We start from the raw sequence: 20,456 nt of genomic DNA, 5'->3' as shown, positions 1-20,456 counted from the left end.
GATGGAAGTCTGAAAATTAACACCGCTGATGGCAGTTCCCTGCCTATCAGTGCTGTTGGTGATCTTTCATATTCCTTAACTGATGTTTTTGTGTCTCCCGACCTCTCCACATATCTTATTTATGTTGGTCAATTGGTTGATAATAATTGTAATGTTCATTTCTCCGTTCTGATTGTGTTGTGCAAGATCAAGTGTTAGAGAAGATGATCGCGAATAGGCCTAAAGTGGAACGACTATTTCCTCTTCACGTTTCTCCTTCCACTACTATTCTTATTTTTCCTTTACTTTCATTTGTATGTAATGTTGTTGGTTCTGGAAATAAGATGTGGCATAGACGCCTAAGCCACCCAAACTCTAATGTACAACATACTTTGTTTAATTCTGGATTATTGGGAAATAAAACATGTTCTTCTCTTAATCTTTTTTTTTATTGCACATCATGCAAACTATTCACTCTCACATTTTATATTTATAATTATTAGTCACTGATGAGAAGAATTTAATGTATTAGTTACTATTCACTCTCACATTTTATATTTATAATTATTTTTTATAAGATGTGTAGATATTTTTTATAGAGTGTAAAATGTAAAGTAATGAATAGTAATTGATAAGTTGAATTTTTTTTTTTAAATAAAAAATGTTGTTATAATTTAAATTATTTAGTAAAATCGTCCTTTATTTAAAAAAGATGAAAAAAATTATCATTATTATTATTTTTTAATCTATCTCCATGAGTCCATGCTGATCACAAAGATATATCTATCTACCCTCCTCTTCTAACGTTGAGAACCTCTCCCTCTTGATTTATTTTGGCTTCTGACTTCGTTCGTGGAAGGATTCACAAAGATAATCCATGCTTATGCAGACACCAACACATCTTTAGTATCTGCGTCGGTTGCACGTGCGGCTAACTCGCACGGGACTCTCTGTGAATAACATAACAGTTGTTAAGGCGCGCTTCTATGTTTCGCCACAGCTCTCTTCTCTGTGAACAACGCAGAAAAAATGCGAACCAGGGCCGAGTCGAAGCGACAGAAACAATCTCCAGGTACCTATTTCCCCATGTAATATATCTTCGTGTTTTCGTCTCTGGGATCTGCTAAAATAAAGGACAATAGAAGAAATTGCAGAGAAATTTATATTTACTTATGCTTATTGTTGGTTTGGTTTCCGGAAAGTGAAGAAAGCCGAATTCACCTGAACCAATTTGTTGTCTTATGTTTTCTTGAACGAGGGTCGATTGGCTTCCCCCAGGAATGAGTTCGAGATTAAAAACAAAAAAGACGTTACTTTTTTAATTTTTTTAATTTTCCTATACTATTGTGCATCCCAACCATGTATAATGCTTGTATTCTGGAGTGATTTGGGAGTAAAAGAATTGCTGGATTCGTGCGAGAGATAAAAATTTCGGGTTTGGTTGAGATTTCTTTATGGCATTATTGAGTTTTTAATGCTATCGATGGTGGCTAAGAAAAAAAATTGTGGGGAATGAAGTGAAACTGAAGTTTTACATTTGCACTATTGAGACTCCGAAACAAGACAAAGCAAAAGATTTAGTCGGGCTTTTGAGTTGGAAAGTATAAGTTTATTTTCTTCTTCTATCTCGGCAACTAGACAGTTAAACATAAAGGTTTTAACAAATGATTTTTTTGATTAGGAAATAAAGGTTTTAAGGAATGATAACTGCATGTGCATTGATACTTGTGTACATTTTCATGGATTTCTTTCGCCTCTTTATACGGTAACTTTGTTAGCTACTTTTTTTTGGGGTAAATTTTGGCTGGAATGGTCAATGATAAAAAAGCTCAGCATCATTCAGAAAGCAGAAGCCATTTAGAGTTTCCTAATGATGGTGGTATATTTATCCCCTTAAAGCTTTTATTAGTCTACGTCTAATGCATGTCAGGCAAGGGTTGTGAAGACATACTTCGTAATTGAAGTGTAATTAACATTTGTATTGATCTCAGGAACTCTTGCTGACATATCAGAGGAAGCTGTAGGCAGACTTCTAAAGCGTGCGAATAAGCGCAGCTGTTCTGGGAAAAAGAAACATGATAATATCTCCAGCCGACATGATTCAATAGACACGGTTGGTCCCATGAACTCTTTTTGTTTCTTAAATTTTGGTAGTAACAATTTGATTTGATACTATCCCATTCCCATATGGAATTTTTGGCCTAATGGGTGTGGTGGTACATCTTCATTCTTAGGAGTTTGGTTTGCCTTTTGTGCAGTTTAGAGACATGACCTAAATTGAATGTTCTCTCAGGGTCTACTAACACCCGTTTGTGCTCTTTTTGTTTTAATTTAATATCAGCCAGAGATTGGACCAAATAGAAATGACAAGCTAGATGTGGATCCAAGGGACAAATGGAATATTTCAGAGGTTGAAGGTTGTAATAGAGATGCACTACAAAAGACTGCAGGAGAAGAGAGACTTGACGGGGGAAGTATACAGAATGCTTCCCCTGAAAATGTGAACGAATTGAATGACTTGGATTGGGAAGATGGATCAATTCCCATTTTGGACTCTACAACCAATCTTCCTGTTACTATTGAAATTGGCGAGACACCAAATTCCAATAGAAGGAAACCTGCTCGTCGATCTTCTGCTGAGGATAAGGTGAACCACTCATCTTAAATGACATTGGAGACATGGAATTTGTCTCATGAAAACTCTGACACTAAAGGTTAAGTTTTCCGCCCCCCGGCATGCAGGAACTGGCAGAGCTTGTGCATAAGGTTCATTTGCTTTGTTTGCTTGCACGGGGCAGATTAATTGACAGCGCTTGTGATGATCCCCTTATTCAGGTTGGTTCTCCTTGATTGTAATGATTGACACGTCATTATCATTGTTATAGCCGTCATGAAGGTTCACTTAGAACTCCATTTCCATCTGATATGTTATTGTTCTCATTTTACCGTAAGTATGTTACTGTTACAATCTGATGCGGACCTTGCTAATTGTTATCAGTATTATTGTTACCGTTATTCTTATTATTGTTGTTTTTGCATTAGAATTTTGTACCAGAGGTCACAACATGTTGCATCATATATTACGAGTTGTAAGGAAGTATTGCTCAAGGGTTTATTCCTATTCTTTTTTACCCCTCAAGGGTGCCCTGGAAGTACTGCTCCTTAGTCAAGCAGTTGTATTCTGTGTGTTATATTAGGAGAACCTTTGTACACAGTCGGTGTACTTAAGAACTCTTCTCTTTTTCTTATCAATAAATCAAAGAAAAGTTTAGTTTCTTTCCTTTCTCTCTCTTTCTATATATATATATATATATATATATTAGTCATCTCTTATACTTTTTCATTTTGTATATAAGGAAATGGAAGAAATGGGAAACTGTTTGTTATTTATGAACAAATCTGACCATTGTGGCAGGCTTCTTTACTTTCACTTCTCCCAAAACACTTGTTGAACGCATCAAAGGTCACACAGCTCACGGCAACTGCATTGTATCCCCTTGTCCACTGGGTATGCCTCTATTCGATGATTATACATATGTTTTTCTTGCATAGTGGAAGCTGTTTTTGGTTGTAGTTTCATGACATGTCACTTGTTCTATCTTGTTTGATGCTTTGGATAAAACTTGCAGTTTCAAAATAACTTCCATGTTAGAAGCTCAACCAGTGCAGAGAGGTCATTTCGATTGGGTTTGGCCTTTGCTCTCGAAACTCGTGAAGGGACTCCAGAGGAGGTAGTTTCTTAATTTCTGATGGCTAGAATATTTTTGAAAAGTTTGTTGACTTTTTTTTTTTTCTAATTTATAATCTTCACTATATATAGTTTGATCAAGTAGCTATACAGGACTATTTTTTATTATTTTTATGGTTGTTTGTTTCTTTTTATTGGCCGCATTTCTCAACAAAGTACCAAACTTAGATGGTTGTAAATAATGTCGTGGAACCATGCTTAGTTAATATAAGGGAAATTACACTTTTGACTCACAAATACCATTAGTTTGTCATTTTGCATGCTAAACTACAAAAAACTTAAATTTGCACCCTAAATGGTTTTTAAGTTTAAATTTGCACCCTAAACTACCAATAGGTTTTACTTTGCCTGCTTAGGTGCCTTTCTTGTATATGTCTTGTGTACACTAGTTATACCTATTCTTTCCATCAAGAAGCTTTTTGTTTACTTAGGAAAAAAAGGTTTTATTTTGCACCCACTATTCAACATTGACCATTAAGATTGTGCCATGCGGCCAATTTTCTGTTCATCTTAACAGTAGGTTTGGATAGTGAGATGAGAATTTTTTGTTTTAGATGAAAGTTTAAAATATTATTTATTATTATTATTATTGTTTTGGGATTTGAAAAAGTTGAATTGAGATTTGAAAAAATTGAATTGTTTATTATATTTTGTGTGGGAATTTGAAAAAGTTGTAATGATGACATGAGATGAGACAAGATGAGAATTTTGTGTCTCATCCCACTTGCCAAGCATACCTAAATCTTAACTGAGGTTGCAAAGTGAAAAATATCTGTAATATAAAGTGCAAATTGAAGCTTTTGTAGTTTAGGGTGCAAAGTGAAAAATAGATGGTAGTTTGTAGGTAAAAAGTGTAATTCCCCTGTAATATATATTTTCATGTTGTCTAACTAAAAAGTGTTAATACATACTTATAGTCTTATATATAAGTGGTGAAGAACGGACCAAGATGTTCTGAGATTTTTGTGTAGAAGAGGACGGTATCCCCATTTTAGGGATATAAGATTGTAATGCCTTATATATATATATCCGATAAAAAATACACACACACACACACACGAACTGAGAGCTAGATCACATCAACTTATCCCATCAATGCAAGTCCTAGTGAAGTATGAATTAGTGAGTTGTCCAATTCAAATTCTTGCGATGGCCTTACTTGAAGAGAAGTACATAAGGAAGAAGAAACAAACGAACAATTTCAATGTACATAACAATCTTGAAATCAAAAGTGTGCCTAAAGGAGAAGTTACACGAATATAGAAAGTTGGCTAGAAAGTTCAGCTAAATCTCAAAAGAACCTTCCTGATTTCTTGGTTCATCCTTTGTAAATGTATGTGATACTTGGTCTGATGCATCATTAATTATTTGCATAGTCTTTATGAACTATTTTCAACTGTGTTTTGCTTGAATGATTCATCTGTTTTTCTGTGCTCTTGGATAGTGGGAGATATGTTTACATATGACGAAGTCTACCTTTTACAGAATTGGTGACGTCATTCAGATTTGGTTAACTGTGATGTTGGAAGAAGTGAATTTCAGTTACAAGGGGTTGGGGTGGGGTTTTCGGGTAGAGTTTTAGTTTTACGGGAAACAGGGGGTTGGGGTCGGGCTTGGTGTGTTTTGGGTTGTTTTTCACGGGTTTTGTGGGTCATTAGGGGCTTTCTATTATGGGCAAGGTGTTTTCTAGTATACATTCAGTGTACTTGGTTACTCCTTTTGATATATATAATATTTTTACTTATCAAAAAAAGAAGAAGCGAATTTCAGTTGATATACATATTTCTTAGTGCTCTAGGGAAAAGTTATTGGTTCATTTTTTCTCTTGCAGATTGTTGCATTGTCTGTGGCACTATTTAGAGCTTTGAATCTTACAACCCGGTATGGAATTTCTATAAATAATATTTCTTTGTTTTCTAATATAAATGCTTTTTGTTGGTCTTGTTTTGATTGTTTTCTTGTTTGAAGAATGAATATATATTATTTTCCTCCTCTCTTGCTGCATGCAGGCTTTCACCTGGAGAGTTTCTCCTATTTTTGTTTTGATTGTTAGTTTTTTCCTATTGCATACATGCACGCATACTATGGATACATACATACATGTTTATATACGTATATTTATACACATGGATTCATACACAGATTTTTACACATAGATATATATACATAGATACATACATATATGCATACATTCATAACATATATGTATAGGACAATCTCCTCTGTGCTGACCTACCTTAATTTCATCATCACTTGCTCCCCGAAATAAGAGCAGCTCATCAAGGCATGAAGGTCTTTGTAGCCAGCATTAAACAATGTTGGGGTCAAATCTACAATTCAAATAGGATTTATGGTAACCAGAGAGGTGATCACTGTTTGCCCGATAACACTAGTGAATAATCTAAGTTTGTTTTGATTCAAAACGTTTTCTTAATATTTGCATATTATTGAAGAGAAGATGCATTTAGAAGATTTTGTTACTTGTTGTTGATTAGTTTTGTGATGGACTGTCTTGGTATTGATTTGAAGAAGCTATCATAGTTAAGTTAGTAATGGTGTAGTATAAACTCCAGATTTCTTAAATGTTTAGAAGAGCTTCATACAGATACTCTTAGTAATGATGCTTCTTCCGTTTTGAAGAAATAGTTTGGTAAAGTACCAACCAAGACATGAACCAAAGTGATTTAATTAAGTTTAGGTTATCTCATTCTCAGTTGTTGATTGAGATATATTTCTCTGATATAAGAATTAAGAGGTAAGACTTAGAACAGGAAGTTTTCTCCTCGTATACACCTTGGATGTTAAGACATATGCCCTTTTTGCTTCAGCTTCTTAAGAATTCTCACAGGCCTATTAAGGACGTAATATTATAGTCACATCGTTTTTTTTATAAGTAATATTATAGTCACTTCTACTTGGCATACATTTATCTGGACGGCATTTGTGCTTCTCTATATTTAGCAAGGGTAATGATACGCCTACAACTCATTTAGAAGTCATTTTAAATCAACCAATGTAATTGTGCGGCTTGCCACTTCATTAAATAATAATTTTAATTTTACATAGCTACCCTTTATTTTAAGTAGAGTTGTAAAATAGTTGTAAACTAATTGTAGGTTTATCATTTTTCGCTATAGGCACTGTCACAGTGGGATAATACACCTTTTTGTTTTAACCTCAATGTATATGGAATTAAGAAGGTTGAGAATTGGCAGTTCAGTTTCATTATTGAGATGGTTTTCAGACCTAATTAATTTATATATATATTATTTCTTAAAAACTATAGATGCAGAAGAGCTGAGTTTGAGATTCAGGGAGGAATATTGTTGGGTATTGGAATCTTGAAGTTAAGATGTTGATAGCCAGTGAACTATAGCTCAAATACACCTATTCTCCTATAAAAATAGGTAGAGGGTACAGCCCTGTGTACTTGGGGAATGCCTATTTCATTCTCATTAATAAAGTTATTTTTACCTCTAAAAAAAATAGGTAGAGGGTACAGTGTTGTTTAATTCTGCAATGGCTGTGTTTGTGGTTACCACTCAGAAAAGTTAAGATGCAGGTAACAAAAAGTTCATGAATTTAACCTTTTTATGTTTTCAATTCCTATAGTAGTTATCAACAGCCAATAGTTGAGTTACTCATTCTTGACTCTCAATGACGCTAAACCTTCTATTAAATTCCTCAGGGGAATGGGATCCAAAGAAAAAGGAATCTCTCTCTAGTTTCTCTCTCTAATTTTTTCTCTCCGTACTTCTGAGAAAAAATGTTTGTTTCTGCTTGCCGTTGGTAACTTTCTGCTAATGGTGGAAATATTCAGTGGTGTTTAGTTTCTGTTTGCCGTTGGTATTTGTCTACTAATGGTGGAAATAATCATTGGTGTTTAGTTTCTTCCTTTGCTGTTCTTTTTGATTTGTTGTGCTATGATGGGGTTGAGTAGGAATGTTATCATTGATCAAAAGTGCTTTGAGTTCAAGAAGGTTAATGAAAGATGGTGGAGAATCATGGAGAGTAGTTGTCGCATTGTGAAATACATTATCATTGATCAAGAGTCCTTGGGATGGTTGGCTGTCATGGTGAAGGAAGGTATAACCTCTGTGGGCTCCTCTGTCTTCCTTAGGTCGAGAAGATGTAGGTCTCAGGTCCTGGTGGTGCAGAGACAGCGTAACTCGTATGGGAATTTTTTCTCCTTAGTGGAGTTTAGTCAGGAAAAGAGGCGTGGGTTAGTAGTGATTCCAAAAGGGAGTAGGGTGGAGGAATTTTGGTGGTATGTTGAAGGAACTTGTTTGATACATCCTCTGTTTTGGGGGGGAGTAACAGAGGAAGTTATCCATGGATGCCTTCTCCTTCATTGCAAAGGCAGGGGCAGGGGCAGGGGCAAGGGCAGGGGCAGGGGCAGGGGCAGGGGCAGGGGCAGGGGCACCTCGTTTCGTACAGGGAGGCCTTGTCTCAAGCGCCGAAAACTGTAGAGAAGACAGTAGTGGTGAAGGCGCAACACTGTAATGGACATGGCAAACGCATGTCGGGGCTGGAAATGGAAACTCTGCTGCACACTTTGGTTGAAATGGAGAAACAAGTGGGTACTTTGCAACTTAGCCTGGTTCATGTGAAACGGTGCGTGGAGGAGGGGCTGAAGTGGGAGTTGGAGTTGGGCCAGGAAAAAGGCCTGGAGGAGGGGCCATATGCTGCTGATGGGCTACATGGGTATAAAGGGAAGGGTGTGGTCTTAGGTGGGCCTCAACCAAGGGCCTATAAAGCAATTCAACGGGTTAGGTTCCAGGCCTATACGAGTGGTTGTATGGGGCAACAGGCCCAGGTGATGTTTCCCGCTCGGAATCGTAGAGAGTTCAATGAGGTTAATCCGTCGTCGTCGAATGGGCCACGACCCTCACCATCGGTGGTGGCTCAGAGGTTGATGTTGGTGGTAGTGGGTTCGCCGGCAAGGTCTGGGGTGCCGGAGATCGTGCCGGTAGTGTTGCGGGAATCAGCCTTTAATGACACTGAGAGACCCATTTCTTTGTTGGAGTGTGCACAGAAGCCGGTTTGTGAGCAGGGGTCGACGTTGATGGTGGTAGGCTTGCCGGTGAGGTTTGAGTTGTTGGAGAGTGAATTGGCAGCTTCCAGAGAAACAGCTTCGAGTCGAAAGATTTATGAGAAACGGAGGTATAGTGCCGAGAATAACTTGCTACCGTCGGAGTCTGCACAGAAGCAGTTGTGCATGGTGGTCGGAGGTCCCACTGACCTTTTTGTGCTGTATGTCACGCCAGAGTGTGGGCTTTTGATCCCAGCGAGGGTTTTGGGGTCTCCGAGAAACTCTTTAACTTTGGAGATGGGGGGTTTCGATGGAAACAAGTTGGGAGATTGCGGTGGAGGTGATTTTGAAATTGGGATGAGGCTTTCTGAAACCTTTGTGGCACCTAGTAGTGAATCTAGTGCAACTTGTGTTTCAAGTTCAGAGCCAAATTTGCAATTGGCACTGTTTGATAATAATAGTGCTGTTGGGGAGGGGGTTGTTGTAACCCCTCTGTGTACACTTCCTCCTAGTTCTAAATATGGGAGTAGTCTGTCAAATTGGGTTTTTAGGAAAGTAGAGGAGTGCAAGCTGTTATTGGGATCTCTTTTGGAGGTTATGAAGAACAATTCAAGGCTCTTCTTGTGGCACTTGAAGATAGCCATTCTAAGTCAGCCACTAAGAGTGATAGGGAACTTAAAAAGTTAACTTGTTCCATCAATTACGATGTAAAGGAAGGGAGTGGCGGAAGTGATAGATCGAAAGAGAGGGGCAATCTACTGCTCAAATGAATCCTAAGATTTTATCTTGGAATGTACGGGGGCTCAATGATTGCAATAAACGTCTTCGTATCCAACAATTACTGCGGATGTGGAAGGGGGATGTGGTGTGTGTTCAAGAAACAAAGCTGCAATTCATTGATAGGAGAAATGTGCAAAGTTTATGGGGGTGCTCTTATGTGGGTTGGACCCATTTGGCCTCCTTGGGAGCCTCAGGTGGAGTGCTACTTATGTGGGATAAAAGAGTGGTTGAAATGATTGAGGAGTGTATTGGAGAGTTCTCGGTTGCGACCCGATTTAAAAATGTGGTTGATGGATGGGAATGAGCTTTTGCAGGATCCTAGGGTCCTAACGTGGATAGGGATAGGAGAAGGTTGTGGGAGGAGTTGGTGGGTCTATACTCCTTATGGGATGTGCCGTGGTGCATGGGGGGTAATTTTAATACTATTCGCTTTCCTAGTGAGCGATCAAGGCATTGTCGATATTCTATGGCTATGGAAGAATTCATCGAGTTCATCTTTGATCTGAACCTCATGGATCTCTCTCTAGTAGGGGGCGAGTACACTTGGTCAAATGGGTGGGTTTGGTCGAGATTGGATAGATTCCTTGTATCTCCTTCGTGGGAAGCTAAATATTTGGAAGTAAGTCAGAAACGACTAGCTCGAGTCAGTTCTGATCATTTTCCTATCATTTTGGATTGTGGGGGTATGCACAGGGGACGCCGGTATATCAAGTTTGAAAACATGTGGCTTTTAGCAGATGAGTTTGTAGAGAGGGTGCGTGCTTGGTGGTCTTCATATCAGTTTATTGGTACTCCAAGTTATATTCTAGCAGGCAAGTTGAAGGCACTGAAACAAGACTTGAAGAAGTGAAATTTGGAGGTTTTTGGTCACATTGACAATCAAAAGACTACATTATTGGAGGAATTGCAAGATTTAGACGATAAAGAGTTACTGGGAGATAATTCGGAGAAGGTGTTGTGGAGGAAGGGCATGGTTATGACAAATTTGGAGAGAGTTTTGTTGTTAGAAGAGATTTCATGGCTTAAAAAATCTAGGGCTCTTTGGTTGAAAGAAGGTGATAGGTGCATGAAGTTCTTTTACAAAGTTGCTAACTCACATCGGCGCAACAATGCTATCGAATCACTTCAATTTGGTTCTCAGGTGATATCTTCTCCTCCCTAGCTAGAAAACCATATAGTACAGTATTATGAGACCCTTCTCACAAAATCAGTTCCTTGGAGGCCGAAGCTTGACGCTTTGCACTTTGAGGCAATTGGTTCGCAGAGTGTGAGTGTTCTGGAGAGACCTTTTGACAAAGAAGAGATTTACAAGGTCATATCAGGCATGGCTAAGGATAAAGTGCTGGGGCAGGACGGTTTTTCCATGGGTTTTTTTCAAACTTGTTGGGACATTGTGAAAGGGGATGTTATGCAGGTTTTCAGTGAATTTCACTCTTTTCAAAAGTTTGAAAATTCCCTTAATTTGCTCTCATTCCCAAGAAACATGGGGCTATGACTATTGAAGACTTTCGGCCTATAAGTCTGGTGAGTAGCATATATAAGAGTATCTTGAAAATTCTTGCTAACTGGCTTCGGCCGGTGTTGGAACATATTATCTCCAAGTCCCAGAATGCTTTTATTCGTGGGAGACAAATTCTGGATTCAGTACTCATTGCAAATGAGTGTTTGGATTACAGAATATGGGAGGGAGGTTTAGGTGTTCTGTGCAAGCTTGACATGAAGAAGGCATATGATCATGTGAATTGAGAATTTCTTCTATACTTGCTTGAGAGATGTGGTTTTGGGTATCAGTGGATTGCGTGGATGTGTCATTGTATTTCAACTGCCCGAGCTGAAGAATTTTTTTTTCCACACTCTAATGTGTTGGTTTTCCACTATTGTTTTACATGGGGATAGTGTTCAAGATTTCTTGTCTTTAATTTATCGTTCTTAGAATGTAATTAGGAGTTTTTATGTATATTTCCTGTGTACAAAGGCTATGCCTATTTCATTCATATATATAATATCTATCTTTTATTGATAAAAAAAAAAAAAAAAATCTGCAGGGAATATGTGCTCCTGATTTTCTTGATCTAGATATGTTGACTTATTACCCGCTGGCTTATATATTCCTTTTCAATTCTTCATTGCTGCCACGGGATTATATATACACAAGGTTTATTGCAAAACTACAACTAGTTCTTCAACTTCGTTAAACAGCCAATGTTGTTTAGGACATAATAGAGATTCTATTATGTTGCAAGTCCTTTCAAAGCTAAGGATGACATTATTTGTATCTCTTTACAAGTGATGGTCACTTTTCAACAATATAGTAAAAACAAAAAAGTTCTTGTTAGATTAACTTCTTTTCTATCTTTACCGTTATTATCTGGATAGATTCCCAGAAAGCTTCATCTATTGTGCTGAGTTTGATATATGAAGGGTATATTTCATGCAAAAGGTACACATTTATTTTCAGGTTTTTGTCCATTTTGGATGTTGCCTCATTAAAACCAGATGCTGGTGAGTATGAAATTTTCAGTCAAGATGCAAGCAGATTGAGTAAGGGGATATTTAAAAGTTCAACTCTAATGGTGGCTAGACCAAACAAGGCTTCTGTCTCTCCCGTTAAATCATTTTCAAGCAATGCAATAGACAATATCTGTGAAACTTCTCAGAGGGGTTCATGCAAAAGCTGGGACAGCTATTCTGCATGTGACATCACTCAATCTGAAGGATCTTCTGTTGCTGGTGACTTGGATAATAAGATGTCAGATTCATTAGCTTGTGAGGCAGGACATGATACCTCTGAAGGATGCCTTACCAAGAAAGTCCAGGGAACAAAGAGGAAAGGGGATCTTGAGTTTGAGAGGCAGTTGGAAATCGCTCTTTCTGCAACAGCTAGTGTGACTCTGGAGAACAAAATACAGTCAAATGCGAGCGACTTAGATGGTAATTCTATGGATTTTTCTTCTCCTCTGAAAAGAGTGAAAAGAATTGTAAGTGAAGAATCTCCTTCTTCCCAGGGGATCTCTACTGCAGTTGGCTCAAGAAAAGTAGGGTCTCCTTTATATTGGGCAGAAGTGTACTGCAGTGGAGAAAACTTGACAGGAAAGTGGGTGCATGTTGATGTTGTCAATGCAGTTGTTGATGGGGAGCAGAAGGTTGAAGCTATGGCTGCTGCATGCAAAACATCTTTGAGATATGTAGTAGCTTTTGCTGGACGAGGGGCTAAAGACGTGACACGCAGGTTTTGCCTCCTTTCAGTGTTATGTTAGATAAGCAATTTATTTGATTCATAATTGTGAGGCCTCATGCCAGAAAAGTATATAATATATATATTTTTTGATAAGTTATAATATATATATATATATATAATAGAAATAAAGATAAAGTGAAACATAGAAGTAAATAACAAATTAAAGTAAAATTTACCTTTTAATTTCAAATTCTCTTAAATATTGCAGAATGGGTATAGATATATTCTAATTATAGGTACAAGTAAATCTACACATTCTACCAAATGATCTCCACGCTCAAGTTTAGAGATCCTTCAGTAGAATGTGGAGATCCATAAAGGATTATTCTTCACTGCTGTTGTTACGATGATTTTGAAAAGCAATACATGACAATTTATGTGGAGTGATGTTTATGTTTGGCATGTGTTTCACCTAATGAATGCAAACAGCATTATCAGACTCTTTTTTAATCTATTTACTTAAGTTGCTGTAATTATTTTCTATTCAGTTTAGATTGCTTAAAGGGGTTGTAATCATCTCATTACCTGGAGGTGGTAATATTATGGGCATACTACAGGTATTGTATGAAGTGGTACAGGATAGCATCACGGCGAGTTAATTCAATTTGGTGGGATGCAGTATTGGCTCCGCTGAAAGAGTTAGAGGCTGGTGCCACTGGAGGCATGGTCCATATGGATAAGCAACAAATTGAGAGCTCAACTGAACATGAGAAAGCAAAAACATCTAGAGAGTTGGGTAATCCAAATCAGGATGTTGTTCCAGGTGATGCCATCTTGCATGGAAAGTCAACCCTAGAAGTCGTGAAAGAATATGGCAAGAAGATTGACATAGAATCTTCTGTGAACAATTCTTTTGTTGCTACCAGAAGCTCTCTTGAGGATATGGAGTTGGAAACTAGGGCGTTAACTGAGCCTCTTCCAACTAATCAGCAGGTAAAGTGCATTGCTAGGGTTTGATTGACACGGTAGTTACATTTCTTAACCGTGTTCTTTTTTTTTTATTTTTTTTTTATTATTATTTATTTATAGTCAAACTTGTTCTAACATATGCAGGCATACAGAAATCATCAACTTTATGCCATTGAAAGATGGCTTACTAAATATCAGTTACTTTATCCAAAGGCACCTGTTCTTGGCTTCTGTTCTGGCCATCCGGTTTACCCACGTAGTTGCGTGCAAACACTAAAGACAAAAGAAAGATGGCTACGGGAAGGGCTGCAAGTTAAAGCCCATGAACTTCCTGTGAAGGTTGATTCTGGCTTAAAGGATTCTACCATTGTTACTCTGTCAGGTTTTTTATTTTGTTCGGTTAAAATATTTGTTATTTATTCTCTTTGGCTAGGAGTTGAAACGTTCTGTAAGGCTTCCCAGAGTATCTGATCCTGAGGATGATGAATGTGGTGGTGGTAATTACGAAGGAACAATTCAACTTTATGGGAAGTGGCAGCTGGAAGCATTGCATCTGCCGCGTGCTGTTAATGGCATCGTGCCAAAGGTGAATTATTACCACCTTGGTTCATATGGAATTGTCTAGATGGTCTGGAAAAGGCCTCTAGTTAATATTGAAGTAAAATTTGTTGTTTTATTGGTAGTCGCTAATTCTTAACATTACTGTTTATTTTCGCCTTTAGTTTGAATTGGGTGACAATTGCATGCAGGCAAGTTTTGACATGCCATGCATAATTTGATCAAAGCAGAGTTAAAATGTTATTCGATGCCTTTATAATAGCTGATTGGATGATGTGCATTTTCTTAACATGAACTCAAACCTATTAACTATTTACTCAAAGACAATAAATGTTGATGTATTTAGAAATGTTACTTTTATTAGGCTTTTTTTTTTTTTTTTAAATGTTTATTGTTTAGTTATCTACCATCTGCACTGGAGTATGAACCTCTGGTGGTGGCTTTTAGTTTTGAAAGAAGAGAATACTTTAATGTCAGAAGTATGGCCTTTTGGGGAATTGATCAGTCTCTGTTTTGTAATTGTGGTTTTCTCGGAGTAAAGCTTTATAAGAATCCTTGAGTAAGGTTTAACTGCCATCAGTATCTAGGGAAAATATGATGGTGATGCTTTCTCGTATTAGAATCCTTACTGCAAAGTGCCAAATCTCCTCTTAGGCCTCGTTTGTTTTCACAACTCTTCTCAACTCATCTAATTATTACAACTTTTTCAAATTCTCATACAAAATAAAATAAACAATTCAACTTTTTAAAATCCCGAAACAAAATTAATATTAAAAAAAAATATTCTAACAATATTCCATTCAATTTTTAACTTTAATCTCAACTCATATGCAAAAACAAACAAGGCCTTATTTTGGCCATGTATTTCTCTCTTGGCATTTTGGCATTATTGGGCAAGGATAGATGTTCTTCCTACCTTCCAGGCACCGGTTTTAAATCTGATTTTTTATTAAAATTATATGTTGTCTATGTTCTTGGTGCAATAACAATATCTAAACCTGTAGATTTGTTCTAACGACTTTATGTTGTATTGCCATCAACTAGTTCGCATGTGGCAAAACTAAAGCTATGTTTCATAGAATGGAGAATTTAGCAGTAGGATATCTTCCCTACTATCTTTATCCGGTTAGCTAAGTTTTTGACTTGCAAAACGGCTATTTGTGCATGGACTAGTTTCATAAATCCGGTCCATTTCTGTTTGGTTCTCCAGCTTTTTCTGTATCACTTACATCTGATTTCTGTATTGGGAACCTAGAATGAACGTGGTCAAGTGGAAGTTTGGTCTCAGAAATGCCTCCCACCTGGGACAGTGCACTTGAGGTTACCGAGGGTGTTCTATGTTGCCAAGAGACTGGAGATTGATTATGCACCTGCCATGGTTGGTTTTGAATTCAGAAATGGACGTTCACATCCCATCTTTGATGGTATTGTGGTGTGTGCTGAGTTCAAGGATGCAATATTAGAGGTAAACATATCACACTTTTATGTACAGGTTACTGCCGTTGAGAGGGCCTAAAACTAAACTTTAGGATTTTTGGTATGTTGTGATTAATATTATTTTCCTTTTCTGTTTCTTCTTATAGAATTACTGAGCATGCATGAGCTTTTCTCATAAACTAAACCAATCCAGATTTGTTTGCATATTTGTTGGCATTCAATTGCTGAATATTTATGAATCCTGCTTGATAGTAACCTCTTCTTTTTTGGACTTGAAACAAATTATTTTACAAGGAAACCTAAAAAAGGCTTGTTAATATTCTCCCTTTTTTTTTTTCTTTGCTCCGATTGCTTCCTGGATTGTCTGAAAACTTGTCATGAGGTCCTTTCAAATGGTCCCTGAATTCCAAGTTTCAAACCCTGAATTTCTCGGTTACCTGTTCTCTAGGCATATGTAGAGGAAGAAGAGAGAAGAGAGGCCGAAGAGAAGAAAAGGAACGAAATGCAAGCTATTTCTAGGTGGTATCAGCTTCTCTGTTCAATCATAACTCGGCAAAGGTTGAACAACCGTTATGGTGACAGTTCATTGGCACAAACCTCCACTGACATCCAACGCAATAGCAGATTATGTGCACAGGCTGGCGGATGTGATGGGGATAGGCAATCTCTTGTATGCCAACAAGAAGGTACACATCGTGCTAAGTTGGATGCTTCATCAGCTGCCCTGTCTGAAGACCACGAACATGTATTCTTGACAGAGAACCAGAGTTTTGATGACGATAGTTTGGTGCTGATAAAGCGATGCCATTGTGGATTTTCAGTCCAAGTGGAAGAATTGTAGCATCTATCTTGAATTTCCTGGGGCCACCCATGACCCACCCATCTGTAGAAATTTTTTATACATGCAAAGTAGATTTTACATCAGCGCCTTAAAAAGAATTGCATTAAATCTATGTACATCCATTTAATACTGATTCAATGGCCAAGGCCCAACTGGGAACTTCCTGCAAGTGTACAGAAGTTTAGTACAGAACCGTCAAAATTTGCGGTGTACACGGCATAAGACAAAACGGTCAGACACTCTTGGCTCCAAATCACATTAAAAGAAAACATGCAATCATTCTAAGTAATCGGTTATTAATATTTAATATTTATTCACTTCACAATTATATGTAAAATTATTCTTATAAAAATTAGATTCTATTACATTTTTATTAAAGAGAGTGCATATTACTTGTTTATTTAGAATTTGTACAAACCAGTACTCTATTGCACAAATGTCTCCCGAAAAATGTTAATAGTCTTGGCTCAAAAAAAAGTTTTTTTTTTTTTGGTTTAAGATGTGCATAACAGCCTGAACGAATTGCACCATCTAAACTATAATCTTTTTTAATATTCTTAGTTTAAAGCATGATGTGAAAAGAGACATGCATTTCTCATTTTCTATACTCTCAAATACTTCAGTAAACAAGTCAAGATTTATGTCCAAACAAACGATGCCATCAGCTTTCAGACAATGGCCCATCGGGTGTAGAGCAATGGGGTCACGTAGACGAGACAGCCGTGCATATAACGTTGGGGGTCACCTCACCGCTGATTCAGAGTTAATTCATGGCTGAAACCAGGGTCCATAACACCATTAAAAGCACCATAAGAAAGCTTTTGGTATCTTTCTTATCTATGATGAGTCCCGCTACCGATAGTTTGAATCAATCAATTTGTAATTTGATTTTTTTTTTTTAAACAGAACCATCGATTTCTCTATCTATGATATCATTAGCCCATCTCTTCAATCGCGCGCACACAAACAATTTGTGCATCACTCTCCACAAAAGCCACCGTCAACCAGCTCCTATCCGCACGTCAAGCCGGTGTGGGCCAAAGGGCCTTTTACAAAGACAAAGACACACCTATGGCTGTGGATAAGATCCTATGAAAGAAAATGTTGCTCCTATTTAGAGAGAGAAGAAAACTCTTACAGCACCATCAGCTCACTAAATAGTAAATACCCATTTTCAAACTAATCTCCAATCATATCGAGTGCCGCAAAACTTACATCCAAAACAAAACAAGCACCAAGCAAAATATCAATTAGCAAGCAACGAAACCCACCTTCAAGTATACTCAAAATTCTAGCCCAATAAAATGAAGAAAATGCATGCAATAGAATTATAAAAACACAACAAATAAATAAACAAATCCTAAAAGCATCATTAGAACTAGCCATATCCTCTATTAGAATTAGAAACTAAGCAAGCCTCGATAACAGCTACATTACATTGTACATGAAGTTACATGGGAAACTATAAACTAGAACTAACGTCAACGGTCAACCCAATCCTGCAAATGAAGACGCCAAGGACGTTGATTACCACAGCCACCATTAAAGAGTGTCTATTGTCGAACACTCACTTCCGTCACCGGACCCTTCACCTTTGGGGGCCGACCTCTCGGCTTTCCAGTAGCCGTAGATGCCGGCACTGTTGTTACCGATCCTCCCAATCCTCCACTGGGCCTTGCCATCTTCCTCGGCCGCCCTCTTGGCTTCCCACTACCCGTTGAGACCCTCATCTTGGGCGGCTTTGGAGGTGCATTTGGGTTCTTAGGTGGTCGGCCCCTAGGCCTCGCTGGAGCCAAATCCATGCCAGTTGGCAGTAGGACCTTCGGCTTTGGCGGCCTGCCACGGCCCCGCCTGGGAGGGGCATTGGGGTCCCGCTTCGTGTAGTTGTTTTTCCAGAAGACCAGCTCTCCACTCTCTGTCATTTTGTTGAGGTGGTGTGTGAGGAGTACTGAGTACCCAGCAGGCAACTCCCCATGTATCGATTCAATGTACTTTGATATAGATGATTTGTTCGAGCCATTCTTGTCGTTCAATGCTTCAATTGCTTTCAAAATCATCTGGAATTCCAAAGCTCAAGCATTATCACAACTGGTTATTATTTACTCCTTTTATTTATCTTTTGTCCGTCTGTTGAAAGAAAAATTTAGAGCCGTTAGCTTCTGGATTAGTGTAAAAAATAAAGTAAAACGTTCACTGGTTCAATTATTTTCAAAATCATCTGAAATTCCACAGCCCATACTTCATAAAGAAATGGCTATTCTCTCTTATTCTTTAGGATGGGAAATTGAGAAAGGTAGTGCTTTTAATTTGAGGGTTAAAAAACCGATAAAAACTCAGATCGGTTACAAGAAAAAAGTGTGAAGTTTTATTGGATTGGTAAATTCTGCTCTAAATAATGAAAAAATCAACTGCAATATCAAGAACAAAAGCAGTTCAAGATAAAGAATTTTGTAGAATTATGGCTCAACTGTGGGTAGGAAAATGTAGAGTGAGGGTCTGAAGGAAAAGTGGACGGTTTCTTCTTTCTAAATTTTCTATCGTTTTTTCAACAATGCCCAAAAATAGTTTGAAGTGGCACAAACCAAAGAAATAAAAGACCAAGAAATACAGATCAACGGGAGGACATTGTGATGAGAAGAAGCAGAAAATGAGAGTTAAAAGGAAATTGAAAAAAAATATTCCTTTTTAATTCTTCCGGAAACCCATTTCTTAATTACAAAAAATTCAAATATCAAGCACGAGTAGCAAAATCCAAATCAATGAAAAAAAAGGAAGAAATTTAGATCAATTAGAGCTCACACTTAACAAAGAAGGTGAAAAATGAGGATCAAAAGGGAAAGTTATTATATTGTTATATACTTCATCAGAAACTCTTTCTTTTCCTTAATTAAAACACAGGAAATTAGCGAAAACCAAATGATTGGAAACCGAAAAAAAAAGGATCCACCAGAGTTGAACCTCGCTGAGGGAAAGAAGAGATAAGAGTTAGATAAAAAAAAGGCCAGTTTTTTTCATTTTTGGAGATTTGTAGGGACAGAGTGGTGTACCTCTGGGTAAGGAGGGAGTGATTTCGGTTTACTAGTAACGTCTTCAGTCGCCATAGACTCTGAGAGAGAGAGAGAGAGAGAGAGAGGTTTTTTGTTTGGATCGTGCTACAGCCCCCGCTGCGGGCTCCCGCTGGGGCTGTAGTGTATTTTTGTATGTATTTTTTTTTAAGTTATTTTTTATATAATTTTTTTAAATATTTTTTAATATTTTTTAAAAAATAAAATAAATTTAGAACATTATTAAAAACACTTTTTTAATCAAGAAGTAAAAAAAAAATTATTAAAAAATACTTCCTTAATCACGAAGTAAAATAAAAAATCATATAAAAATATTTTATATTTTACTTCGTGATTAAGTAAGTATTATTTAATAATATTATAAATTTTTTTATTTTTTAAAAATATTTAAAATCATTAAAAACATCTACATAAAAAAAAAAATAAAAAATACACATAAAAAAATACACTAGAGCTCCAGCGGGAGCTCCCAGCGGGAGCCCCCAGCGGGAGCTCTAGCATTTTCCTTTTTGTTTTGTTTTCGCTTTTGTTGAAGGAAAAGCAAGCAGGAAGCTAGAGAGAGAGAGCTCCCCAACAGCGGTTGAAAGCATTTGCACTGATTTGAAAGCGGAATTTAAAGCTAGTCTAATATATATATATATATATGTATTTATCTACTTATATATAAAGCGCGAAGAGGTCTGTAACAGTATTTTCGTCTAATATTTTTTTTTTTTAATTTTATCCCTACTTTTATTTCAAAATTACGGTTTTGTCTCTGATAATTTTCCCATTTTGCCCCTGTCTCTCCAGCGCGCGAGCCCCTCCTCCCCTCTCCCCCGTTCGTTTCTTCATCTGCTACGGTGCGCCGCCGCACGCTGTCGTGCTCG

General features: G+C 37.4%; 2 protein-coding genes across 3 annotated transcripts; one reads left to right on the top strand and one right to left on the bottom strand.

Moving 5' to 3' along the window:
- The first annotated feature begins 808 nt into the window (after positions 1–808).
- On the top strand, positions 809–16,787 carry LOC108988190 (DNA repair protein RAD4). The gene is made up of 13 exons (XM_018961344.2): positions 809–1,051; positions 1,971–2,092; positions 2,321–2,626; positions 2,722–2,814; positions 3,395–3,487; positions 3,609–3,710; positions 5,559–5,608; positions 11,998–12,768; positions 13,335–13,710; positions 13,831–14,025; positions 14,120–14,272; positions 15,500–15,709; positions 16,130–16,787. The coding sequence occupies exons 1-13, from the start codon at positions 1,009–1,011 to the stop codon at positions 16,520–16,522; spliced, it is 2,907 nt and encodes a 968-aa protein (XP_018816889.1). The 5' UTR covers positions 809–1,008; the 3' UTR covers positions 16,523–16,787.
- A 1,040-nt stretch (positions 16,788–17,827) lies between these two features.
- On the bottom strand, positions 17,828–20,170 carry LOC108987932 (HMG-Y-related protein A-like). 2 transcript variants are annotated; one of them, XM_018961008.2, is made up of 3 exons: positions 20,093–20,170; positions 19,570–19,656; positions 17,828–18,579 (listed from the first exon to the last, which is right to left on the bottom strand). In XM_018961008.2, the coding sequence occupies exons 2-3, from the start codon at positions 19,621–19,623 to the stop codon at positions 18,076–18,078; spliced, it is 558 nt and encodes a 185-aa protein (XP_018816553.1). In that variant the 5' UTR covers positions 19,624–19,656; positions 20,093–20,170; the 3' UTR covers positions 17,828–18,075. The 2 variants fall into 2 exon arrangements, with proteins under 2 accessions (XP_018816553.1, XP_018816554.1); XM_018961009.2 differs by lacking the exon at positions 20,093–20,170 and having other exon boundaries at positions 17,828–18,649; positions 19,570–19,688.
- Between the last annotated feature and the right edge of the window lie 286 nt (positions 20,171–20,456).

Source organism: Juglans regia, chromosome 1 (assembly GCF_001411555.2).
Source record: "Juglans regia cultivar Chandler chromosome 1, Walnut 2.0, whole genome shotgun sequence".
Classification (NCBI taxonomy): domain Eukaryota; kingdom Viridiplantae; phylum Streptophyta; class Magnoliopsida; order Fagales; family Juglandaceae; genus Juglans; species Juglans regia.
Note: the sequence above shows the minus strand (reverse complement) of the source record. Positions and strands in the feature narration are given on the sequence as shown.